The 27,441-nt window shown below is 26.9% G+C and overlaps 4 protein-coding genes across 8 annotated transcripts; all 4 read left to right on the top strand.

The window, feature by feature from the left end:
- Positions 1 to 1,200: 1,200 nt before the first annotated feature.
- On the top strand, positions 1,201 to 7,369 carry Bm7853 (the record flags this gene model as incomplete). The annotated part of the gene is made up of 12 exons (XM_043074932.1): positions 1,201 to 1,452; positions 2,375 to 2,548; positions 2,738 to 2,892; positions 3,113 to 3,212; positions 3,687 to 3,835; positions 4,368 to 4,484; positions 4,602 to 4,746; positions 5,266 to 5,313; positions 5,491 to 5,613; positions 5,922 to 6,063; positions 6,212 to 6,339; positions 7,142 to 7,369. The coding sequence occupies 12 exons, from the start codon at positions 1,201 to 1,203 to the stop codon at positions 7,367 to 7,369; spliced, it is 1,761 nt and encodes a 586-aa protein (XP_042930866.1).
- A 2,161-nt stretch (positions 7,370 to 9,530) lies between these two features.
- On the top strand, positions 9,531 to 11,155 carry Bma-impt-1 (Uncharacterized protein; the record flags this gene model as incomplete). Its single annotated transcript, XM_043074931.1, has 4 exons — positions 9,531 to 9,685; positions 10,052 to 10,379; positions 10,622 to 10,744; positions 10,967 to 11,155. 4 exons carry the CDS (start codon positions 9,531 to 9,533, stop codon positions 11,153 to 11,155), a joined length of 795 nt encoding a protein of 264 aa, XP_042930865.1.
- Positions 11,156 to 13,849: 2,694 nt separating this feature from the next.
- Positions 13,850 to 18,500, top strand: Bm1872 (putative 24.1 kDa protein C01C10.2 in chromosome X, putative; the record flags this gene model as incomplete). 2 transcript variants are annotated; one of them, XM_001893760.2, is made up of 5 exons in its annotated part: positions 13,850 to 13,957; positions 14,262 to 14,432; positions 16,320 to 16,444; positions 16,608 to 16,807; positions 18,250 to 18,500. In XM_001893760.2, 5 exons carry the CDS (start codon positions 13,850 to 13,852, stop codon positions 18,498 to 18,500), a joined length of 855 nt encoding a protein of 284 aa, XP_001893795.1. The 2 variants fall into 2 exon arrangements, with proteins under 2 accessions (XP_001893795.1, XP_042930864.1); XM_043074930.1 differs by lacking the exon at positions 13,850 to 13,957.
- Positions 18,501 to 21,013: 2,513 nt separating this feature from the next.
- On the top strand, positions 21,014 to 27,441 carry Bma-zyg-1 (the record flags this gene model as incomplete). Of its 4 annotated transcripts, none has more annotated exons than XM_043074929.1 (19): positions 21,014 to 21,031; positions 21,246 to 21,356; positions 21,430 to 21,625; positions 21,832 to 21,956; positions 22,157 to 22,242; positions 22,545 to 22,741; positions 22,910 to 23,019; positions 23,200 to 23,307; positions 23,502 to 23,635; positions 23,816 to 24,020; positions 24,470 to 24,714; positions 24,838 to 25,019; positions 25,515 to 25,595; positions 25,957 to 26,071; positions 26,140 to 26,317; positions 26,634 to 26,705; positions 26,808 to 26,873; positions 27,010 to 27,125; positions 27,336 to 27,441. In XM_043074929.1, the coding sequence occupies 19 exons, from the start codon at positions 21,014 to 21,016 to the stop codon at positions 27,439 to 27,441; spliced, it is 2,451 nt and encodes an 816-aa protein (XP_042930863.1). The 4 variants fall into 4 exon arrangements, with proteins under 4 accessions (XP_042930863.1, XP_042930861.1, XP_042930860.1 ...); XM_043074927.1 differs by having other exon boundaries at positions 26,140 to 26,341; XM_043074926.1 differs by having other exon boundaries at positions 26,131 to 26,317.

Below are 27,441 nucleotides of genomic sequence, written 5' to 3'. Positions count from 1 at the left end.
TATATTGTTATTATCAATATTGTTAATTAATGTTAGTATCATTTTTTGTTTTTAAAACACTATTCAAAAATGTTTACTAAGATTTGCGATGTACTTATCGATTCCATAATCTATCAAATTTATTTAATGAGCTTTGACTGTAAAATGTCCTAACTTTAATATATTACAAGTGGTACTAATCATATTTGAAGCTTTTCACTCATTTCTGTTTTTTTTTTTTTTTTTTTTCTTCTCATTCATTTTAATTTAATATTGCCGCCGAAATTCGTTTAAATTTCATACTTTTTCTAGCTCTCGTACATTTTTTACATATATTAATTCTTCTTAAAACGATTTTTACACAATTTTAAAATGAATGATTTAAACCAACAAAATTCTATCAGAAATGAAGCAATTCTACGGCATAAAAAAATATCAACTTTGGTGCTAACAATAACCATTCGAATTTTTTTGAGAAAAAAAATTTTAAGTCAATCAAACTTTTCTTTATCATAAAATTGCTCACTGTATGATGATTTGCTCATCATTTAATCATTCATTTCGAATCAGTTAAAAAAATCAATCAATTAAAAAATTAAAAATTACCGAAGAAAAAACCAGTTGTGTTAGTATGAGAAATGAAGCAATTAAATTGTGAATATCACAAATAAATGCTGAAAATATTGTCATAGCAAAATTCTATTCTGTCATTTTAAATTTTTGTTGGAAATTAATGCCTATAAATGAAAAGAAAACTTCTGATGCAAAAAAGTAATAAACGTGTTTAGCTTATTTTTAGCAACTTTATTTACGATACATCTCTTATTAAAATTTCAGTTAATTCAATTTAAGAAATAATTTTTTGAATATCTCATTGTCATAAAGTCTATTCAATTAAATTGAATTAATTTTATGATAAAAAGTGCAAAATTTTAGTTTAAAAATGAATTTTATCACATTTTTTTTTAATTTTGAAGCAAAAATTTTAATGAGATGAATAGCAGAAAGAAACAAAATGTATGTATCAGTTAGAATGTTGCATTTTTTTTTCTTTTTTTTTTTAAATTAATTTAGCCTTAGAATGTTATTTTTTTCTTTTTTTCAGTTATTAACTTTATAACTAATCATTCTCAATATTTACAAATATATTTTAGTTCCCATGAAAAATTTATAAAAAGGTCTAACTTTCATTGAATTTTAAAAAAATTTTTATTTTTCAGAATGATTCGATTATTGAATATATTACTAGCATTTCTGCCCAACTTTTTTGACAAATTTGCATCAAGCGAATTTGCATTTATGGGACGAGAACCAACCGCACTCAATCCAACTTTGTATAATTCGAAAACTGATTTGATCATACAACTCGATGATATGACTTTCAATGACACAGTCTTTTGTCAACATTCACCATTATCATTATCATTATCATCAGCTGATTATGATAATAATTGCACTGCTTATGTTGTAGAAGTAAATTTTGCAGTTCGATAGAAGAACAATAAAAATATTCATTGATTAAATTTAGAAAATTATATCATAAAAAAAAAAAAAAAACTTTTGGATAAAATATTATCACAATAGCAATTAATTCCATCTAATTTTATTTTTTGTTATTACATTCAGTAGATTTTTGAAGGAGAAAACATTTTTTGATACAAATTTAGTTTTAATAATGCTATTATTAAGTCATCATATATTAGCATTTATCATTTAAATTAGCCACTGTCATTTATGCAAATTGATGTGATAATTTACATTAAATTCTGCAAAATATATAATAATCAAACAAATATTTTAGTAGGACTGGCATAAGTTATCTACCAAAAAAATTTGAACTTTTTGCTAATTTGCAAATGCAAAAGAAATAAATTTCGACATTATAATTAATTGAAACCAAGATGTTAAAAATTATGGTGTGATGTATTAAAATTAAAGATTTCTACAACAAAATTATGAAATGGAAAAAAATTCAGTTTATATCACCATAATTATTTCTTAAAATAATAATAATAGCAGATGTTATTTTATTTTTTTATCTAATTAATTTGACTGATTTTATTTGTTTGTTTGTAATTCGAAATAGCCTCAAAAAGTATGACTGATTTCAATTTAATTTCAAAAAAAAAAAAAATAGGTTTTATTTAAAAAAGATTAAATTTTTTTATAAGCCAAATTAAGTTTTTAAATTGAATTTTTTATATGAACTTGAAATAATAAATATTAAGAAAAATAAAGGATATAAAAAAGAAAACGGACATTATTTGTAATTTACGTAAATTTGATTTAATAAAATGTCATTCTTTTCTTGTAATTTGTCGGAAAAAAAAATTCCAAAATTTAAAGTATAAAAGTTCTTCAATTCTTTAAAAAAAAAAACTCAGTAATTTTTCAGTTTTACTTAGATTGGTGCGGACATTGCCGTACATATGCGCAAACTTACAAATCACTAGCTCGTGATATTCACGGATGGAATAAAATGGTTCAATTAGCTGCGATAAATTGCGCTGATCCACTTAATGAAATTGCATGTCAAACAAATAATGTTTTATTTTTTCCATATATTAAGGTTATTATCATTTCTTTTTTTCTAACACTGATAATGTTTTATAGAATTACGTTTCCGCGTATTTGCGTTAAATACATTCTTTTTCAGCAAAAAAAAAAATTTACTGAAAAAAGGTGAATCGTCCCATTCTGCAATCATTTTTTATATTATAGTGAAATTATTTTTTAATTTAAAGTTTATTTGTTACAGTACTTCCCACAAAATTCAAACAACCCAAACAATGCGATACCAATTGAAACGTTACAATCAGTCCGTGGAATGCGTGATTTAATCACTGAAATGATTTTATTCGATTACAGTATAAATCGACCATCCAACTGGCCAAATTTTGATTTTTTACGAAAGTATAAAATATTATTAGCATCTCTTTTTTCAGTAACCATAAAAAATAATACCATTATGTTTTCACATATTTACGTTTAATACCATTTCTACTGTAATGTTTCATATTTACGTCTAATACTATTTTTTTTCCCTGTAGGTCTTATTCAATTTTCTTATTATTAATTTAAATAAAACAAAAATCTTTTATTCATAATTTTTAAATAAAAAATTCTGTTTTAGCTTTGAAAAATACAATGAATTGTGGAGTGATTTTGATAAGTCAGTGCAACTGCTGGTAATTGTTTTTGAAGAAGGAATAGAATCACTTACTGGTGCACAGGTAAGTATAATTTTTTTTTCTACTAAAGTAATATGATTTGTTGATAAACAGAAATAATTTAAAATAAAAAGAAAGAAAGAACGAGTTTCAAAAAAGATATTATTATTTTTGAAATCTTTTTTAAAGGATTAAATCCAAAATTTAAATATTTCTGCAGAAAAAAAAGAGAAAAAAGGACATGTAAAGTTAATTTAATTGATTGCATTCAATGATAATTAAACATAAAATGCGGTGAATTTAATTACTAACAAAATATCGGAAAGCAATATTTGTAGTAAAAAATAAAGTTATCACAGATGCTTTAAATTATGTAATTATTTCATAAATACAAAAATTTTTATTTTCTAATTTTATTTTTGCTAATAATTTTTACCAATAACTTTTTCTGCAGCGTTTTTCATTGCTTTTTTTAGTTGTGTTTTAATTTATTTTAATTGAATTTTTATTAATTTAATTAAATTTTTACTAATTCAGTTAATACTTGATGTGATTAAATACAATAATCGTTTGACAGTACGACGATGTTTAAAGAATCATTCACTTGTTGATGCCTTATATATTAAAAATTTTCCATCAATGGCAATTTTTAAGCGTGAACAAATGAAACCATTGTTTGTCGCTGAGTGGGTTTTTTATTTATTTATTTTTAAAAATTTTTTTGAAGATTTCTTTTTGAAATTTAATTGTTAGTTTAATTTTTTCCAAACAACTAATAATTAAGAGTGATTTATTTATAAAGTTAAAATTTTTTATGGTTTACATTATATAATTTTATTGAAATAATATTAAAAGATTTTTGATTTTTTTCTTAAAATTTCTATTGTATTGTAAAAGTTGTAAAAAAGATTCACATTATGGGAAAAATTTTTGCAAAAATATGTTATTTAAAAAAGTGCATTTATCAATTTTTGTAATTACGTTCAAGTAAAAAGCAAAAAAAAAACAGAAAACTTTTTCTTTTTTTTTTAAAAAAATAAAAAAAAAAAATAAAACGGTTGAAAAGTTAACAAAAATAAATAATAAACTTTTTAATAGCTTTTAAAAAATAAGTCCTGCATTTCCACTTTTTTGCTTCTTTTTTTTAAGTCAGTTTTCATCAATAATTTTAAAAATTGATCAAATAAGATTTATTTTCACAATCAATGATAAATTTAGGTTGCGACGACTATTTTTCAATGAATTGGAAAGTTTTCTGACTAATGAAGAGAGCAAAAATGAAATTATACAAAATACTGGGCAAAATCAATCAATATGCGAGAAAGATATTGTAAAGTAAATTTTTAAAATACCGAAAAAAAATTTTTTTTCAGAACATTTTTTTTCGGGAAAATAAGAAAATTATTGTTGAAATAATTTTTTACATTATTTTTATAGTGTTAATTAATGCAGGTGTCGTCAAAGATATTTCGTATCTGAAGCAGATATGTTGAAAGCTATGCGATATGCGTTATTTGATGAAGTAACACGGAGTGGTAAATACCTTATGGGCAATAATCTAACAGCCATTCGTGATTTCTACGATGTACTTGCTAAGGTTACTCTAACTTATCATCATTTATCACAAGAGTAATTAAGTAATGGTAATTATAATTTAGCAATAAAAATTTATTAAGTATTCTTTAAATATATATATATATAAAGAGAGAAAGGGTGGGGAAGAGGGAGAGGGAAAGGGATATATATTTCTTTATTTCTCTTCTCACAAATTATTTTTAATTCCATTTTTTTTTCTTTTGAAAAAAAAGAAAGTGAAGAAATAAATTAACAAGTAGAGAATTGTTTAGCAAGGGTTTTGCTTATTCTTATTTAGTTTTTTCCTTTTTTCTGAAAGCATTTCTTAATTTCTATTGATTACTGAAGTGTTTAAATATTTATAAATTATTTTTTAAATTTCACTGCATAGTTTTGCACAACAATTTTTCTACAATTACTGATATCTCTAAAAAAAAAAAAAAAAAAAAAAAAAAAAAACATTGTTTACCTTTTTTTTTTGATAAAAAATTTTTTAAAAGAAAAAAGAAAATAATTAAATTATTAATAAATGTTATTTCAGAATTTTCCAACAAAAACAATTTATTATAATATTACTGACGAAAATAAGGTAAATAGTTGTTGTAAACATAAATTCATAGTAAATGGAAAAATTACTTAAATTTAATTTTTCTTGGAAGATATTTACAATTTCTATTGAATAAATCTAATTTAAATAATTGAATTAATGAGAAACAATTTTTTATCAATTTTAAATTTATTTATGCAATTTACTTCATTATTATAGCAATTATCGAAAAGCAAACGAGCAGTTCATTTGTTCGAGAAAATGCGCAATTATTTAGATCAAAAGGGGATGAAAGATGTGATTCCAATTAAGGAATATAAGAAAAAATTCATTAATTTAGAGGTAAGACCTATTCGTTTTTTCATTTATTATTCTGTTATATATATATATATATATGAACTTGAAAGTTAAAGTTAAGAAAGAAAGAATTTAAAACGAAAAATGATGAAAGTGCTATCATTTTGCCATTTTTTGATTGCATTTTACATTCAAGAATTTAAAAATCAAATTAGAAAATTTTGAAATATTTGATAAGTAATAAAAAAAATTATTTTATATAAATGTGGTTGATATTTGGTTATAAAAATATTTGATTATTGATGATAAACTTTTCAATGATAATTAAACATTATTAGTGAAGTATTTTTCAGGCAGAGAACAGTTATCCTTTTCCGGTAGAAATTGATTGGGAACATTGTGCTGGTTCAAGTCCAAAATTTCGAGGCTATTCTTGTGGCCTATGGACAACATTTCATGCACTTACTGTTCAAGCTTATAAAAATGGTTTAAATGGTTAGAAATACTAACTATTTGTTTGCTTGGCTTTTTTGTCTATATAATATATATATGATCAAATAAATGTTAGAGGTGAAGGTTATATTATTAGAAATCATATAATGTATTTAATTTGATACATTAATACATCTAGGAATACTTTCAGATTCGAAATTTGTTCCAATAACTCCACTGGTAGCAATTCGAAATTGGATAAACAATTTTTTCGGTTGTCAGCATTGTCGTGAACATTTTCTTCGAATGACAACCCAAACATTTCCTATGGAAAGTCAAGTTAGTAGAAATTTAGAATATTAAATGCGAAAGGATTTGAAAATTTTAGTATTCATACAAAGAAAATTAGATGAGGGAGAGAAAAAAAAAGCTCTTTTTGAGATGAATGAAATGAATGAGGAAGATAACAGAATTCATAATAACAATGTAAGAAATAAATTGAATTAAAGATAGAGTTTCAAAATATTTATTGGTGAGGTTTGAAAAATATTCATAGAAACAAATTTAGATCTTTTATGTTGCTATTTAAATTCATGCTGAGTTTTCATCTAAAAATTATATAATGCACTCAATACAATTTGTGTATTTATAAACAATATAATTTATAACTCAGTATAAATATTCAATTTAATACATTAATACATCTAAAAGCGATACATTTTCCACATTGCTGCTAATTATTATTATGAATGCACAATTTACATCTTAAGAAATAAAACTAAAATTCATTTAATTAGAGATATGCAGGAAGCAAATAAGTATAAGTTAACAATTTCGAAAACTTTGCACATTTTATTAGTAAAATTTGTTCATTTCAATTGTAAAATTCATTAACAAATATTATCATTTAAAAAGCAGAAATCAAACTAGTATATCATTTTCTTAAAGAAAAGAAAATAATCAATAATGGAAAATAATATAATATTAATAATAATTATTATTATTATAGCAGTAATAGTAGTAATAATAATGATGGAATAATATTAATAGAAATAATAATAACAATAATAGTAATTATAATACTAATAATAACGATAGCCATAGTAATATTAGTAAAAATGTTATGTGCAAACATTTTTAGGTGCATCAACCGGAAGATACATTCATGTATTTGTGGCAAGCACACAATATCGTTAATGCTCGTCTTCGCGGTCAGGATACGGAAGATCCTGAATTTCCAAAACAACAATTTCCACCTGATTTTTTATGCAGTACCTGTCGGCACGAGGGATATTTTGACAATGAACAAGTGAAAGATTTTTTGCTTATTTACTACAATGCTATTAGGCCTTTTTTAGGTTTTAAATAATTGTAACCTGATTTGATTTATTTTTTTTTCATTTTTTTGTTATAAATTTAATTTAATAAATATTTGCAAATCTTCTGTATAAATGTGCATACTTTTACTTATTTGCTTGATTACTTACTTGTCTAATTACTATAAATTTTTCTCCTTTTTTTGCTTCAATTATTTTTGAAGAAAAACTTTAAATTCAATTTAATATAGAAATGCGAAACGATGTTTCATTTACCAATTATGATATTCAGCAATATTATTTTTCTCATCTCTTTCGACCTCAATAACTTATTTTGATCTAATAATATGAGACATTTTGGTTTGATAAAATGATAAATTATGACGTGAAACATTTTTTTTTAGTTTAAAAATCAGTACTGTAATGTGTTTTTGAAGTGTATTCCTTATATTTTAATACTTTTCTTTTCAAATTTTTGTTAATTTTTTTTTTGCTATTATTAATTGAAAATGCAAATAAAAATTGTGTAGAACTGAATCATAAATATTAATTAAAATTGTGTAAATTTTTACTTTTTCATATTTCTAATACTGTTGTTATATAAACTTTACCACATACGGTTACATCATTAAGGATATTATTTATTACGAATGATAATTATTGATTAATCATTTCTCATTAATGAATAAACTAAAAATGCAAAATAAGTAACTATCATTATTTTTTTTCTCCCTTCTTCGTTTCTTTTTTTTTTTTTTAGATGAAGATTATAGAAATTGAATTATTTTTGACATGAATTTTCTCACTTTGATTATTTCAATAAAACGCTATGAAAACGAAAGCGCTTCATTCTTAAATTCTCGAATTTTGCTTTTGCCTTTTTCTTTCTGGTAATAAAGCATTATAAATCATATATACTTATATCATACATTAAATAACTTCAAATGAAATTTCATGAGTTTTAACTCATTTATAATTACATAATTTGGAACTTCCTAAATTTCGGTCACTTTCTAATATCTTCACTACTATTTCATAGTTAAAAATACCGTAGGAGATGGATATTTTGTCTTTTTAACAAACATTTCAATAAAGCGCTATGATGACGAAAGCGCTCTATTTGTAAATTTTCGGATTTTACTTTGCCGAAAAAATATTAGAGACATAGATCTTTGTGTTAACTAATTGTTTTTTGGATGAACTGAAAAAGATTTAATTATTTTTTTATTTTATAATGAAAAAAATTGAAGCAGAGATCTGCAGAATTATCAGTTGTGCATCATATCGAATCACTTCCATAATCCATAGATAAGTGAAGTTTTTACAAATTTCATAAAGGTGAATTAATTTATAGCCAATAAACATTTAAATCAAAATTTTTATTTATTTTAATATTTTTTTATTTCAAAATTTGTTTGCTCCTTGTCTTCATTTATATTCTAACAATTTCTTTAGGAATATGATATGATGTATTTGTGATTTACACAAATTTAAGCGTATTTTCAATTTTTGTAGATATTTGTTAAATAGATAAATAAACGGATAAAGATACAAACTCTTCGATAATCTTATTTCACTCCCCTTTTTCTTCTAGTATATCATCATTACAACATGTTCTTTGTCATCTCTCCCTATCATTTCTTATTTTTAATTCGTTTTTCTGTCTGAATATTCTCAATGCAACAAATATCTAACTTAAAATTTCATTCTAAACTGCATTTCAAGATTAATATTTTAAAATATGAATGCCATTTGTTGTGCTACAGTTAAGAATAACAAACGGCATGGGTCTATGATTGTTGCATAGCGCGCCACTCCAAGTTTCTTTCCAAAATTCGGCTTTTTTTCGTTATTTTGTGATTTTCTTTCCGAGTGAGTTTTAATGTTTTGAGTATTTAGGTTATTTGTTATGTCATTGTTTACTTTTTGACATATTCATATTTCTGATATGTTCATACAAAGTCTGTGATTTGTACGTTGGGTGGCATATCATACATTTGCACTTATGTTTAGCCAACACATTACGTGACGTTACGCGACATCTATTTAATGCTCATATATTTGCTTTTTTTTTTTTTTCATTTGTTAGTTTATGATGAATTCACTGAGTTAAGTTTTAGATTTCAACCAAAAGAAAATTTGGTGGCATTACCAGTTGTTGTGCATAACAGTAATGTGATAGTCAGTTACCTTATAAACGGCTAAACAACGTGAATGGGCGAATGTGATAGAAAAGCACAGCTTGAAGAAATTCAATCTATCGAATCGATATATGGTGATTTAATTCATTTTGAATCATCTTCACAACTCAGTGTACGGTTTAATGATGTACGATTGACTATTTGCCTTCCTAAACATTATCCAACAAGGTGAAATTTTATAACAATTCATATAGAACTACTATTTTAGTAGTAATTGAGCTATGTGTCAAATTGGGTTAATTTAGATCATTCAGTTCAATCTTTTACCTTGACTTACATACTAGGTAACTTACACTAGGTACATTGTGACCGTTAAGTAATTCTCTATTTCAAAGACATGGTTGGAGGAATTTTTTGACGCAGCCACTTTCCTTTTCTGTCATCTACGGAGAGGTAAATTTATCAGATTAGATTTGCGCATGTTAAAATTTGTGTTAGACTAAAAAACCGGTTAACTTTTTTGGATGATCAATTTCTTCATGATAAATCCATGGATTGTACGCATGTAGATGACAAATGACTTTTGAACTTCAGTTCGCCACCATATTTCGAACTTAGCGGTCCATCATTAACAGAAAACCAGAAAGAAGAGGTCAAAAATTCGATGAATGAAATTTATGCAAAAAATGTGGGCCAACCGGTTTTGTATGAGTGGATCACATATCTGAATGATTATCTGGCTGATTTTGATAATAGTATGAAGGAGAAATCAATTGATGAATATGAATCCTCATCTCCTAGTACAGTTGTCTCACCACCATCATTCCAACCATGCATTCCAACCATAATCAGTGGTAATTCAATGGTTGATCGAAAAAGCACGTTTCAAGCGCATGTTGCACAAGTATTCTCCAAAAATGAAGTGAATTTTATACTCTTTTTCGATGCATATGTTCGATTTCTTGTATTTTCTGTTCATCATTATAAATAGTCGTTCGTAGTTTCTTCCAAAACGCTGAACTATCAGTAATTGTTTCATTTCATCGATGAATTACGGTTTGTAAGGATGTTAATTTCATCTGTCGACATATGTGACACGTGTTACATGCTTGATTGTTTTAAAATAATTTTTCAACTTATTTTCCAAATCTTTTCATTCGGCAGGTTACACTTGTGCTTAATAAGTTGAAGGAAAACAACAAAATTGCAAGAGCAACACACAATATGTATGCATGGTTAATTGAAGAAAATCTAAGTGGCCGCTTAATAAAACAACATGACTGCAATGTAAGCTTTTTAATTTTGTCCTTTTTCCGGTTTGATTTTAACCACTTTGAGTTTTTTTTTTTTTTTTGATGTCCATCACTGAAAATGGAACATTTGGTGGAGCGAATGATTCTGAAAAATGTACAGCAAATTTAGGTATAATTATATTATGTTAACGAAATTATCTGTTTGTCATCTTCATAAAGTATGCTGATTATTCCAATAGTTCGAGTATGTTTTTAGGATGATGGTGAGATCGGTGCAGGTGCCAAATTATTGAATTTACTGGAATTGATGAAAGCCAAAAATGTACTAGTGATCATTACCCGCTGGTACGGAGGTATACATCTCGGACCGGATCGATTTCGACATATTTGTAACTTGGCGCGTCAAATCTTGGTGGAGAATGGTTTTTCTGGTCGTACTTCTTAATCATAAACTTTCCCTTTTATTATTTTACTTTTTAAATTGCATAAGGACGAAGGCTGAAGATTCCCCGGATTGATGTATCTGAATCTCCCTTTTTTTTTTTTTTTACATAAATTCATTTTACGACATGAATTCTTGATGCTTATTTCACTTTTTCATAACATTTATAGTGAAGAACTTCCGAACTTCACTGCATTTTGCTTAATATATGTGTTAGTAGAAGATTGTTTGCAAATATTCTTTTTATTATTATTTTTGAGTTTATTTAAATCGTAAAATTATATCAGGGAAATATTGACTGTGATAAATTTTGTTTTATTTCTTGCTTAATTATAATTTTATTGTATTTTCTAGATCTGGAGATTTATAAAATGCATTTCTGAATTTCAGAATAAAGGAACATGGAGAAGGAGCTTTGTTAGCAAGTTCTTAAATATATTCTATCCCTGTTAATGATAATATAAAATTTTAATGAGATAACGGATCGGATTGATCTTGTTCTTTTATATCTGCCTCTTTGTTTGGTTCGTATTTATTGTTTGCCGCTTTAGCGTTCATTCATTTCAAACTTTATATAAATCCAGTTCCTTTACTAGTTTCTGAGAAAAAGTGCTTTCTACCCATCTCTTCTTGATGTTTAAGAGAAATATAATTTATCATGTACGTGATTTACATGTATCTTGAAATTATCGTTGTAATTGCATGTTGTTTCTTTTTAAGAATTGTGTTGGAATTTTTAACTACCTTAAGTGATGCTTTATCTTAAATACATAGCTTTTTACATATCTTGGACATTCTTATTTTAAACGAAGTAAAAATCTGGAATGCTAATTCATTAGAAAAGTTCGTACTTTGACACTCGTAGTGTGACACTTAGATTTCAGTGCTGATTAATAGGAAAATTTTAATTATTGCTTTAGTTTTATTAATTAGCGGAGTCTAAGATCTGTTGAGTATTAAACTATGATCAAATAATATATTGAAGGGCATACTTCTCAAGTTAATTCTGTTTAAAAAATTAGAATAGTACTTCTATTCCAGAATTTTAGAAAATCTCTACATTGTCATAAATAAGGAAGGCTCGTAGTGTGATGTTTTACCTCAAAATCTGGATCAGATATATGCACTAAAAATATTTTATTTCAAGCTTTCTAGTACGTACTATTGGTTTTGTCTTTTTTTTTTTTAAATGAAAGACAAATATTATATACATTCATCGTATGGAAAAACTATTCTGTTGTCAACAATGCGTAATTGAAAGAGAAATTTGAATTTGTATCTGATATGATTTTTATTTATAGGTTGGTAAAGATATTTTTATATTTGTATTTGATATTCCTCTGTTATTCCTAATAGATATTTAGTGACGGAATTATTTTGCAGTAGGATTAATTGATATTTTGTGGTGAAATTATTTCCAATGGAACTATTTTTTAGAGTGAAATTATTTTACGGTAGGAAAAAAGTTTGTGGATCCAGTTTTGAACATATGTTTTTACTGCGATGGGGTGAGGCTTGCTTTGAGGCTGTAATTTGAGAAGTGCTTTTTTTTTTTCTTTTTTTTTGTTTATTGATTCTTGAAATATACATTTTCTGGTTTTTGATTTAAGTGTAGGACTATAGTTATAGCCTTAAAAAAAAAAAAAAAAAAGTGGTAATGCATTTCGAAGTAATGAAGATAAAATGATTTGGTTATGGGGTTGTTAGTGCTTGTTTGTTTTATGCTAATAATTTTCAGTATGATAAAAGTTTGTTGTATCAGTGGGAGATGTAAAGGGAATGAAATGAAATGTGATATCAATGTATTTGGTGGAATTTTCGTAATCAGCTAATACTTTTGTTTATCAAGGTGATTTTAATTTGGATTTCGATTAAATTCGTTTCCTTTCGTACTTTTTAAAGGATGCTAAAAGATAATAAACGGTGTTAAAATATTGTTGCTATTATTTATTTATTGTTTATTATTATTGCTATTAAGTTATTAATTATTACCACTTATTATTGTATTTATTACTATCACTGTTATTATTAATTATTATTATCACTACTGTTATTTATTATTTGTTATTATTATTAATTATTATTACTATTATTATTTATTGTTTATTATTATTATTATTATCACCACTAAATTATCAATCATTATTGTTATTAATTTATTATTGTCACTTATTAATCATTGTTAATTATTGGACAGCACTGGACATTTGTTTAACTGAGAGTTGCAGGTTATGGAATGAAACGGTGTAATTTTGTCACTGAATTTTTTGAGTCATAGCGATGAGTCATTCGAGTAGGATTTTTCAGGAAATTTGATGATTTGATGTCTGTATGTATTTAAATGCGTATGTCTGTTTGCCTTCTTGACGGTACACATTTGTTGTGATGACCCGGTTGGAGACAGTTGCGCTTTCTCAATAAATTGTCATCATCGTTGAGGCGCACCAGTGACTGCCAGTAATAGCTCGGTACAAACTTCGTTACTGATGATATTATTGATGGTCGAAAATCTTGACCTTTCATATCGTATGATATCATAAAGTTGAACTCATTTCTACTAGTGTTTATTATCTCCTATTGAAATGATTTAAATAATTTCATTATGAAATGGTTATTTGTTGTTTTTCTTTTCTTATTATTATTTTGATTAATATTATACCTATTATTTAGTTAGACTTGTAATTTGCTATTTAAACTATGCTACTGCCTATTTCGATGGAAGATTTGGAATTATTTCCTAAAAACAAGCAATTAATAGTACCTAAATTACCGATTGCACAATTTTCGCCAGATGAATTTGAGCAGGTATAAAGTAAAAGTTCTACCTTTAGGCATTTAACATCTAAATAATTTACTTAATATCTACCTTTAATCCAATAGAAGCAATATTTAATATCAAACAATTATTGTTTTTGCTAAATGGTTCATTCCTTTTTTTTCGGTGGGCAGAAGTATTCGTATTTTTTATAATGAATTCTCTATATTATTATCATTCAAATTGTCTTTAAGGAAAGAAAATAAGCGAATTTAATCCAACAAGAAATGAAAGTTTATGAATATAAAATGGATTTATTGTATTTCGTATTGAAATGTTTCTCTCAAATTTTAGATGCGTAATCAGTTAGCAAAAATTTGGTGGTCACGTCTTATTATCGCTGTACGTGGTTACGTTGCAAATTATATTGAAGATAATGATGAGAAATTATTTCTTGCTGATGATGCATTTATTATTATTCATCGTTATCTTGTCGAATCAAACGTAACGGATGCTATACAACAGGTGTAATAACTTTTTTCGGTAATATTGAGAAAGGGAAAAAACTAAATTCTTGAAAAAAAAAATTTTTTTTTTTTTCAGGCAATCTTTGTTCTGTGAAAACTTGTCATTTAAAAAAATTCTAAATGGTTTTCTTTTTCTTTTAAGAAGTAAGAAAATGAAATAAAGAAAATTAAAGTAATGTTTATAGGAAATAATAAAAAAAAAAGCGAAGAAGGAAGAGCGCAAATAAAATTGGTACTGTACAAAGTACACACTGATAATAAATATAAAACTGAAACAAGTTAAACAACAATCAGAAATTAAAAAAAAAAAGTAGGATTATTCCTTTTGAAAAGAAAAAAAAACGGAAGGTAACTTACTAAAATTAAATAAGAAATAATATAAGGAAGAGTAGGAAGGAGAAAAAAAGATATACAATTTGTTCTAAGTGATATGAATCACCAGTCAACCATTTTTTTTATCTATCCTTATTTAAGAAATAAAATTAATTGAGCTTACAACTGGATTTCTTTTTTTGTAATTGTTTCAATATTCTTTTAAATAAGTAGAGGTTGTCATTGAAAAGGCAAAATTTGGAAGGGATCAAATTAACCAATTCATTTTTTATCCATCGTATTATGTACTATCAAATTATTTTAATTAATTTAGTTATTTATCATTTATTCAAACTGAACTGATAGTTTATTTAAATCCAAAGCTTAATTCGACTGGTTTTTTTCTTTTTCAAATTAAACTTTCAAACCAATTTCAATTTGCCTAGACTATGAATTTAACTGTCAATGCAATTAAAGTAAATTTAAAATAAATACAATTGGAATAAATTTCAAATTAATTAATTATAACACATGAGCAATTTTTATATATAAAAAAATGAAGTAAAAATTTATTGAAGAAAAAACAAGTAACATTTTTATCTTAAGTTATATGGAAATGATTCATGTTGAAATCATCAATAATTACTGTCAAGAATTTTTCCATTAGTAATTTAAAATTTTTCATAATTTGAAATAAAAAGTAAAACATTTAAAGCGATGACTAGGAATTATTTTTCATTTTTTTCTGAATTTTTTTCCTACCATTTCATCACTCAATTTTATTGTTAGAATTTTTTTAAGCAAGAAAAAAAAAATAGAAAAGATTCAGTTGAAGAGGAAAAAGATCATTTTATTTATAAAGTAATCAACTTTGTTAAATATTTCTCTTCGCTGATGAATCAACAGCGATTATTCATTACATAAAGATAAACCAGTTCTTCATGATATTCTTAAATTTTTTTTTTTGCCATTTCAGAATTTTTTTTTTTTTTAAAAGAAATGAAATATATATTATCAATTATTCATTGTTTGCGTAGGATATTAAAAGAGGGTAATACCTATTAAAAAGTTATAAATTTTGGATAAAAAATTAACTGAGGATCATAGAGTATTTGAAATGAGAAAGTTCTCAAGAAATGACAGAAAGAGTATTTCTACTAGATTAAATTCTATGTTTTGCTCATAAATATAAAATATGTAAAATGAATTTAACTTTGAAGAATAATTTAAAGGGAAACAAACGTATGACTGTGATTTTTGTTATAACATAAACTGAACATAAAATACCAAATCATAAATTGCAGAAATTTATGGGTAAAAAATCAATTTTTTACTTCTGTTTCTCTCTTCTTTGTAAGGCAAAAATGATAATAGCAATCGATTGCTTCTGTATACAACTTTCAGAATAGACCTAATCAATAATTCGATCATTCAACAAACTTTATCAAAATAATTTTAGGAAATCAATAATTTCAACTGATCTATCATTTATTTCAAATTAAAACATTTTTCATTTCAAGCAAAATTCTTCATGTATAAATTTCCTAATATATGCATTTCTTTCTTCTTTTAGTTTTTAATTGATCTGGAATTTATTGTTAATTATCCAAATGTAATTACAATTCTTAACGATCTCAGTAATGGCTTTTCAAAATATAATCCATTTGTTGATCCTAAAAGTAACAATCATTTTATCAGGTTAATATATTTGTTTTGTTTTTGTTTTGTTTTTTTTGTTTTGTTTTTTTTTCCAAATGTTCGAGAATTAAATTTAGAGAGATTTTATTTTATTTATTTCTTGCTTAGTATTTTAAATTATTTTCAGAACATTTATACATTTAATATTTTTTTTTTTTTTCAGGATTTACGGGGAACCGGATAGAGGAACATATCGTGTTGCAAATGCTCAAATTATTGCTCATATTATATTCATGCATATATTTTTGATATTACAACAACGATGGAAATTTTCAATAAAAAAACGTAAAAGTATCCGATTTCAAGAGGATCCGGAATGGCAACCTGATGATCGTGTTGTCCTTTTTCAACATTTTTTTAAAGGTTTATCATACAATTCTTGCAATATCATTTGTAATATATGAAAAATGTAGCCAATACTTTAAAGTTACATTTTATTTATATAGTTACTACACACTAATAAATTATTACGAAAATAATTTTTCATAGTAATATCATAAGAAAGGATTAGAACAAAAAATGATATAACCTTTAAATTTTGAATTAATCGTTGCATATTTCAGCATATGCCAGTTATGACTTTTTTTTTTTTTTTTTAATAGAATAGAGAAATATAAAAGCTATGTGTAAAGTTAGATGTAAATTAATAATGAACTCAAATATTGCCTCATTATAGTATTATGTAATTATTATTTATAATTATTATTAGATATATTTTGATGAAATATTAATTAAATGTGATGCGTTTAATATTAATTCAATTTTCTTCCTAATATATTCGATTTTTCTTTTTCCTTCATTTTATCAAGGACACAGCAATTTTTTTTTTATTTTGTTTTCTAATAATTTTTAGCGGTGACGTTTACTATAAGATCGTATCATATCTATAGTAACATTTTCTCTCATTACATATCACATCTAATGGTGGTTTTATTGAAATTTAGAAAATGAAAGCCTTTGACTTAGTCTTATTTATAGTTCTTTTGATCTGTAAACGAAGCATGATGTTGTGTCTTTATTTGATTATGACCTACAAAATTAGTCCAAGTGTAGTTCAATTTATCATAAATGCTTAAATTTGTCATTTTATGAATTCAGTAATAATTTCCGCTGACAGCACTTTCGACTCTTCCACACCGCATCCGACAGTCTTTTTGTTGAAATTAATTAAACAAAACGGATCAGAATTTATACACTATACGATCAATTTGTCATATTAATTTGATAAACATTTTAATTTTAATGAATGGCCTAATTAAATTTAGGTATAAATTTAATTGATTCTTTCTTTTAAATGAAATTGCATTTTTAAAAGAAGTAAAGAAATGAGCAGAAGATAGAAGCCGAAAGAAACTTTATTTACAATTTAATTTAATGCCAGGCTTACTTAGCTCATTTTTGTATACATTTGGTAAAATCTGGCCTACTAATAGTAATACAAGATTAGAAATGACTGGATGCCGAAAATTTAGAAGTATCAAAAAAACCAAATGGATAATGTTTATTTTTTGCCTATCTAAGCTAATTTTACTGAACTAGCTTAAATTAATGACTAAATTGCTTAGTTTAATAAAAAGTTATTCAATCGTAAAGGCTTTAGATTAATTGTAATATGTATCATTAAAGGATGAACCGCATCGATAATTTAGGCAATGTTGGAAACATCAATAATCAAATAGCACTCGCGACTATTTTGTAAGAATAAAGGCTCTAAAAAACTTTTGGTTTCTTTTAGTTTTTGTTTATATAAAAAAAAGGAAGAAATTTTAATCTTTTTTTCTAACTTCAAAAATAATTATTTTTAGGAAATCGAACATGGGTAATGACTGATTTTGATCGGCATATTATTAATGTGTGGCGTCCAAAAGGATCAATTGTAATCTTTGGTGATCGTTTCATTAAGGATAAGCAACGATTTGGATATTCATTATGCTTTTATTGCGGTATGTTGGAACAACAAATTGGTCAGTTTAGATGTCATCGACAACGACGATACTGTTCTCAAAAGTGTTTCTATGCTGCACTTGCTGAAGATAACAATACAGAAAGAATTTAAAAATAGATTGAAGGAAATTTGAGAATAGATTGAAGAGAATTTGAGAATTATTAGATCTAGTGCTTATTGCATATTTATAGTACTTACTGTATATTTGCATATATCTATGATGTTCTAATACTATAATATTTTATGATTATTTTACATGTTGAAAATAAAATATATATGCATGTTTTGATATATTCACATAAGCTATAACTTTCAAACTAGCAATGCTTTGAAATATTCGCAAGTATTCCATCACTTATGTATTTATTGAAATTAATTGATGTTTAATAGCATTAAAGCAAGCATGTATAAAATTAAAAAAAAAAAAATCCTCACTAATGCATTATTAATTACAAACAACTGTAATGCAGTATATTATACAATATTTTTTCTTATTTTATATTTCAAATATTTGTGTGATTTTTTTTCACCAATCCATTTTTACCTAAATATTTGTGTGTTATAAATGCATAAGATATTCGTATGGATTTCGAATATTTTATTCTGCAAATATTAATATGATTTAGTAAATTAAACTGTTAATCATTTGTTCAAAAAATTTACATTAATAGAAAAAAAAAAAAGTCAATAACAGAAGACAAAATGAAATAATTCATTAAATCATAAAAAGAATCTGGTATTTCAATTCGAAAAAATTTGACATTCCAATTTGGAAATTTTAATTTTTGATATTCTAAGCTGAAAAACATAGTCTTTGTAAATTAAACTGTTATATTTTCGTAAATTTGGAAAGGAAAAAGAAGGTAACAAATTTTATAAACTATCTCAACAATTGGATCTGGTGATGAGGACGGGTCTGTCTGGCAGGGCAGTCTAAGGCGTTGCGTTCAGGCCACAGTCTACTTTAGTGGGCACAGGTTCAATTCCTGAGGCGGACAGGGTTGTTTACAAAAGAAATTTCCCTCTTTCTTTGCACAATATTTGCAATCAACTTTTCAGAGATTGTACGATAGATTTTATATAAGGTTTAAAATATACATTAGAAATAATAAATATCCAATAAGACTTGATCAACGGAATAAAAAAATATTGAAATTTAAGAATTTTTTTAATAAAATTTTAGCATTTAATACTCAAAAACAGCAATTTTTTGGACAAAATTTTATCATTCAAAAGAAGAACGAAAGCAAAATGCAAAAAGCAGCAATACTAAAATTCCTTTCTTTTCTTCTTTATTTTTAAATTTTTATTAAATTTTTTGTATTAAGAAGAGAATTTTCCTTTTTCAGAAAAAGAATTACGCTGATTAAAATTTTATAGCAATGTAAAAGTAAAATGTACAGCAATAAAAAATGAATAATTCAATTTTATTCACTGTAAAATTTGAAACAATTTATTTCTTATTATATAGATTGCAATATAAATGAGAAACTTTTAGGTCATTTTGTTAATACAAATCTATTGCTTATATCTTTTGTTTTGTTTGGAATTTTTGATAATTTCATTCATTATTTCTGTCTTTTAAACTGATAAATTTAAAGAAAAAAAAAAAAAAAAAACCGATCACAAATATTGGTTTGTTCGGTGCTATCTCTTTATGGTGCTTTTTTTTTTAAGAATATGAAATGCTAATTATCTCGGAGGAAATTTTTCACTTAGCAAAACTCTTCCTATTGATTTTTTTTCAACTTGTCATTAAATCGATAATATTAATGAAGAACTCCGCCTAATTTTTTGTCAGATTTTGAATTTCTTATTGATTAGTGAAGAGTAACTGAATGTTAGCTTCCGACCAACGTTTTATAGGAAGTATTAAGTGTAATGTTTCGTATTTGAAATTTCTCAAAAAAAAAAAAAAAAAAAATTATTTCACACGCAGATAATTACAACTTGAGATGTCGATTTGCATATAGAGGTGTTAGATTAAAATTTTAAAGTTTGAAGAAGGCGCCTTTCCATTCCATCTTTTATTTTTGTTAGCATTAGGAGGGTCGGAGGAGTTGATTTGATTTGAGGTTATTAATATGATATGATAAGAAGATTTTGGATTGTTAGATATTAGGGAAATTATGGGAAGGATTTTTAAATGATTATTTGGATATTAGGAAAAAAAAAAGGTTTCATAATTATTTGAGAATGAGAAATAGATTATATGAAGTAAAAGCAGGGAATAATAACATTTTCTAAATGTAATAGTAGTAATCTACTTGAAGAGTTCGAAAATTGCAGAATGATAAACTTTTAGAAATTTTAGAAAAAGGAAAGAAAAATTAGACGGCAAAATTTCAATTTTTTTTTGGGTAAATTATGATTAAAAAAAGGTTAAAAAAAGTTAAAGTTTCAACGGTTTCTTATTTATTAATTTAAATGCCCAGATATATACATATCATATCTTTATAGCCATCGGATATAAATCTTATGCGATCACCTAATAACAATGACGTAAAATCGACATTGTGAATAAATATAGGTAGATAAACTTGTTCGTAAATGTCATAAATATTTTTTCAGAGTATCAGGTTATATTTCTCCTTTTTCTCATGTGCTGCAGTTGAGTCATTACAATGAATCGTCTGCAACGTGTATGCTTTTTGAGTCTTAATTTCCTTATCAGCGCTGTAATTCTTAATTTTTTGAGCGAGCTGCAGTTCCAGGATCATTGAGTCATTCCATCATATTAATGATCTTGTTCTATAAATGCCTGACAACGTAATTTAAGATACCAAAGAATCTGTTGTTTACCATCTAGTTTTCAAACTTTAGAAATGATTTCTAAAAAGATACATTTTGTTTTAGGAGTACGATGACCTGGAAGAAATCGGACGTGGTGGATTTGGAGTCGTTTACCGTGGTCGATGTGTTGCCAAAGGGAAAGAATGGAGCGGAAAAAATGTCGCAATCAAAAAGGTAGGAAAAATCTTTTTACTTTATCTAAAATGTGTAATGTTATTATCTCTTCATTATATAAATAGTATTTCAGATTGATATCACAAAAGCGGCAACGTTTCGAGTCGAATTAGAGTTACAAGCTTTATCCAGACTTATCCATGACAATATCGTGAAGTTTTATGAGCAGTTCCAAGAAAATGGTGCGCAGTATATAATCATGGAGTATTGCAAACATCGGTCACTACGAGATTACGTTAAACAAAATGGAAGATTATCTGATTTTTCAGGTGAGATTTTCTACTAATTCTCTTTGAGGTATTAATACAGCGCAACCTATTTATAGAAATTTCAAGCAAACTTGTGAAGTATTAATGCATATCATAGAACCAATTCTAATCGACTGTCGTTTATGTTTCGTCGTAATTTTTGATCTGGAAATAAAATTTATTATTCTTACGACTCTACACTGTGATTTTAAATACAATATTTCCAGCGGCATATATTCTTCGTCAGTTAGTAAGTGCAGTGAAGTATATACATGAACGTAATATGATACACCGTGATATCTCTGCCGGGAACGTCCTTATTTCATCGATCAGAGAAGATAAATTATTTGTCGTAAGTTTTGCAGATTAAAATTTTGTGGTTGCTATATTCAGCCTGTAATAACGATTACAAATCTTTTTAAAATATCGGTTAAGTGGAGTTTTAATGGATTTCATGTTATGCTGCTGAATTATCTAAACCTTTTTATTATGCTTATCTTTAACTGCTGCATTTTTGAGTGATTTAATATAGAAACATGTTATGAGTTATAGAAACTTGCTGATTTTGGCCTTGCGACGAAATTCCGGAAAGGTGACATTGCTAGGACAATGCTTGGAACTCCCGGATACATCGCTCCGTAAGCGAATCAATTTTTTAATATCTTAACTGCAGATTAGTTTTATAACCCTCAAATTTTCTGATTTATGAAAGTAAGCTTACTAATTAAAGAATGATGGGACTGTGAAGTATTATTGTACTATTACGATGTTCTTTTTCAAATAAATAATCAAAAAATTTTTTTGCAAATTTGAAATTGCCATTAAGAGTAAGTCCAAGTGCATAAAACAACGTGAAAACTTCTATTATTACTAGATCTTGATTAAGAAATCTAGATCTGTTGCCTGCAAAAAACTATTTCCATTTTATATAAGATTGTAGGCAAGTGTATAATCGGCACTATAATCAAAAGGCAGATGTTTATTCTTTGGGTGGAATATTATATCTAATGTTAACTGGGTATGATCCGCCGAGAGATTGTGAAGTGAATCCTTTCAAGGAAACAATTTCGTTAGAAGGTGCTACTCTCATTCAAAGTATGATGGATCCAAATGAAGAAAGACGTATTTCTCTTGCAGGTAGCTTGTTTTTAAGTGCTTTTAAGCAACACAGTCATTGCCAAGATCTTCAGTTAGACAAACTGTATTTATTATGATTGTTCATCTCATTTCCACTTATACGCAGTCATTCTCACGTTATGCACATTGCCACATCAATAAACAAATGTATGGTTCACTTCGTTTAAGATATATCAATGAGTGATTTTATGAGGAAAGTTGATGGACTTAGTCTTCCAATAAGTAGATCTCGAGAAGTATCGAAAGAGAGAATCATTTATCGTGATTGTCAAACTGCGGTAAGGTGGTATTTGTATTTTTATGATTTCAACAGCAATTTTTTCCTATTCTTTATAGTGAATGATTAATGGTCGGTTGATTAAATGTATTCAGACACCACAGATTTTAACTAATAGCAAATGCAACATATACAATATTTGGATTGCAACTGATATCGAGACTTTTTGTACTATTTTCAGCATATTTCACCGGTAATTGTTCGAGCACATTCGGCGAGACCAATGGCTAGTGGATATAAGCGTATGACTAAAGATTCTGCATTTGAAAGCAGCGAAAGTGGTCATCCTGTTCGTTTTTTTACTTCTGTTAACATGTCATGTTACGGACTATATTTTTTGTTGCTTTTTATCATTTTCATTGTTTTTTACCATTGTAAAGTTTCGTTTCTTTATTAATTCACTCTAAATTTTAGATAGGATGTAGATTCATTTCCATCCTCTATACACCATGATTAATATAATTTAATCTAAAGAAATTTAAGTATCGTCGACGACCGTCTTTGGATTACCATCGTAGCGAATCAGTTGGTATAACAAGTTGTCGACATAGTACCTATTTGGAAAATCAATGCGCACACTGTGGTAAGCGACAGTCATTGGAAAAAAGGTATGGAAGGTAAGAAATGAAAAATACAATTCCGTGAAATACTATGAAGTATTAATTTGTTATACATAGTTTGTTTTTTAAGCTTTTTCTTATATGCTTAGTTTATTTGTCACTTTCAAAAGATCGCACGCTTCTATGAAAGGATGCTTCTGTAAAAAAATTAATATATATATTTTAAATCAGTTGCAGAGAGACTGACGTATACGAGTCCAATGGTATGCGACAGTCATCACGCGCAAAACGAAGACCTGCGCTTATTGCACCAGTGGGTGCCAATCTGAAGCAGATGGAGGGAAGCTTTGGTGACAATTCAAGTAAAACAACTGCTTCACTGATATGGCCAATTGATGTGTCACGTTTGACGCCTTCTGAGACTGTACGAAAAGCGGGAAGGGTAAATTAAATCTAATTCCTTTTTTATGAAATGAGCATCTCTATCTTTGTTTATGATTTATTTGCATGTGTTGAATTTTTTACATTAATAAGATGTAATGTTTCTTTTATTATAGATGATGTGCTTACTATTTCTTACTACTATTAGCTTTACATTTGTGCCCTACGAATGATTAGTAGGTTTTTAAATAGTCGTTAGAAAATGTTATCTCACAAGCGACAGAAACATTTTGCTCTATCGAATAGTATTCATGGAATGGAAAATGGCGATTTACATAGTTATTCGGAGTTATAAGCGCAACTTATATAGTTTGATTAACTTGTCGACTACATTTGCGTAATATCCAAATACCTCACTAGAATCTGAATAATTTTCGTTCGAATACGATTTCAATTTTGATATTTCAATCATTAAGTTATTTAGTTGGTCTTATTTTAAAATTATTGCAGTTTACACTTCAAAAAAATGGGACAGTCGTTTACGAAGCGACTATTCGGGATCGAAGCCGTTCAGTCAATCGGAACGGCTCTATAAATGATGAGATACTGGTAAAATGGATTGCCACAGTAAAACGAACAACAAATGGAGCACAAAATTTTTCTGTTTTCCATCAGCCAGATAAATGTGCTTCTTCTGTAAATAAGGAAATACTTCCTCATCTGACTGATTCTAAAATTCATCGTAATTATCATAGGTATAATAAAAATTTGCTTACGTAGCCTATTAAAATTGTCTGATTTTCTGAATATACCGTGATACACATATGCACAGTATAAGTGTCAATCGCCCTATTCCATTTCTTAGTTTTCATTTGCAGTTTAAAACAGCTGCAGTACAAAGTCGATAAAGTGGATGAGATTGCTTTGGCGTTATATAGAAGGATTCTGGATGAGATTAGTACGTTAGGGGCACGCGTTGTCAAGATTATCTTCAAACCTTCATGTGATAGCACTGCTCGGTTAATGGAAAATGGCGATTTTCGAATCAAATTTCAAGATGGTACATATTTCAGTATTTTCAACATATTCCTTGGAAGATTACCCTATAATAATGCATGTCTTTAATTGCATAAGTAGATAGGGATATAAAATTGCAAAATTGATCTCAATATTTTGATAATAATCATTATAATTTCATGTCGGTCTTCATATCGGAATAAGTGATGAAATTTTGACTAGATCTACACTTTTCTGACACAATAGTCATATAATTCATATAAAAATGCGCTATTGTTTTTCAACTTTTAGGTTAATTCTAGTAATTATTTAAATTTGAGGTTTCACGCATTTATTCGGAAAAAAAATATCAGATTTCTATAACTTATATATTGCTATTCGGTGATCTGTTTGTTATGGGAAATAATTACTAATGTGGAAAGTAATTCAATTATAAACAATGCAATTTGGAATTTGAGAGATGAAGGGGTTCTTTTTTTCTTCGTTCGTCGAGACCTTCCTAGTGAATTTAAAATGATGTAAGCATTTCTTTTTGCAGGACGGTTGGCTATACTTAAAAAAAATGCAAAATCAATTGTTGTTACAACGAATAATAAGACTCCCGCATCTTTATCAAATGGTGAGATTTTTTTAGTAAATGGAGCAATTTTTCTCCGTTCGTTTATTTAAGTTTTTAGAATTGTAAGGTGCTTGCTTGTTATTAATGTTAACCTGTTTTGGACATAGCTATCACAAACCTATTGTGATCATTTCTGATGCCCGAAATTTTGTCTTCTTCCTTGTTTTCCTCCAACACTGTGAAATGTTTGCATTTTTTTTTTTAAATCTGCAGTGAAGAATGATAATGTTTGAATTACAAGATTATACTGTATATCTTCTACGTTTCCTGTGTTAGCAGTTCGTGTGTCATCTATCAAAGGAATATTCAACCAATAAAGTTTGATTTATACATCATATAAACTTTATCTTTTGATTTGCAGAAGAAAGGTGTATGTTCGAATGTGCACATACCGATGCACTTTTGTTAGAGACATTCTTGGAGAGCGCTCCATTGAAAACCGTGAAATCTTTTCCGTTTCACTTCTCGAATAACAGGTTTGCTATTTTTTGTCCCTGCTGCTCTTTGAGTGAAATTAATGAATAAATCATTTCAGTCAATTTAGTATAAACGAAATGACGGAAACACCGAGAGAAAAAATTTTGGCGGAAAAGCAAGCGAATCATATGAGCTCGGAAAGATTCAACGCTCCCACTCAATTACAAACCAAGAAGTGTCAGTCAACGGATTGCATGCCAATGCAGCAGCGTCGTGCACCGCTTCGCACCCGCAATGTTCCATCGGTGTCTAGTGCAAATTTGCTTTTAGTACAATTTCTTCTTGAATTATTTTATTTTTATCTTTCTTTCATTTCGTGCGTCTTATAGAAAGAAATTTATACTTTATTTCAAGCACATAATATTGCGAAATATTTCATAATATATACATAGTCAGAAAGTATAATGGCAATGTCACTTTTCTGACGCTAACATTTTATAGTTAGAGATGATGCCGATTTTTTTTTTCCGATTATTTTGCAATGTTGAAAGATTCAAATTTTTCTTAAAAATTGAGGAAAAGGTTTGCATTTGTGCCGTTTAATTTTTACAGTTTGTTTAGACTTCAAATAATGATGTCGAAATTGTTCAGAAAACTAGAGAAACTAGCTCATCACCCGAAAATTTGCAGTTGGTTCGTTCTTCCATATCTATCAATATTCAACTTTTTTTTTTTTTTTTTTCGTAGTTGTAAGTTATTGTTCGATGCTTTCAAATCTACCTGTTTTACATTTAGCCTCGCCATCGACCCCAAATGCTTGCTGAAGGAGAGTACATCTTGCGCGGTCAGTTTAATAAAAATGTAAGTTTATTGCAGTGCCAATTAGTTTTATAAACACAATATTGAGTATACCAGAGGATTGGTCAGGCGGTTTATCTGGGAAGTGAGTTTTTTAAATAAGATGAATATATAATGCTTAATTTTTGTCTTTGTTTAGGGCATACAAGTTCCGACACGTATCATTTTAAATGATCCAAAAATTGCTCTCGAACTGCGAATATCCTCTAACGATCCGAAAGTTTTTGTTTTTAAAGAAAATGGTCATGAGAAGAGGTTATCATTTTATTGGTTTCAAAAATTTTTCAAATTATAAAAAAAACTCTCAGCGTCGTTCATTTATTATTTTGCACAGTGATATCAGGCAGATAGTTGTTTTTATCTTATGAGTATATCGCAGTATATCTTATGAGCATTATTCACTGCTTGTTCATATCTATTTCAAGAAATGAAAACGGATTCGAAATTGAGTGTGTATAATTTAAGGTTTTGTTTTGATGGCATCAGTTACGGTTGTGTTCCAGTGGCTGCTCGTGATCTTCTTTTTACACTATGCCAGAAACGACTGAAATTGAAAGCATCATTAAATTAA

This window comes from Brugia malayi (assembly GCF_000002995.4).
Source record: "Brugia malayi strain FR3 genome assembly, contig: Bm_v4_ChrX_scaffold_001, whole genome shotgun sequence".
NCBI classification, from domain to species: domain Eukaryota; kingdom Metazoa; phylum Nematoda; class Chromadorea; order Rhabditida; family Onchocercidae; genus Brugia; species Brugia malayi.
The sequence above is the reverse complement of the archived record's forward strand: the minus strand, read 5'-3'. Positions and strand labels throughout refer to the sequence as shown.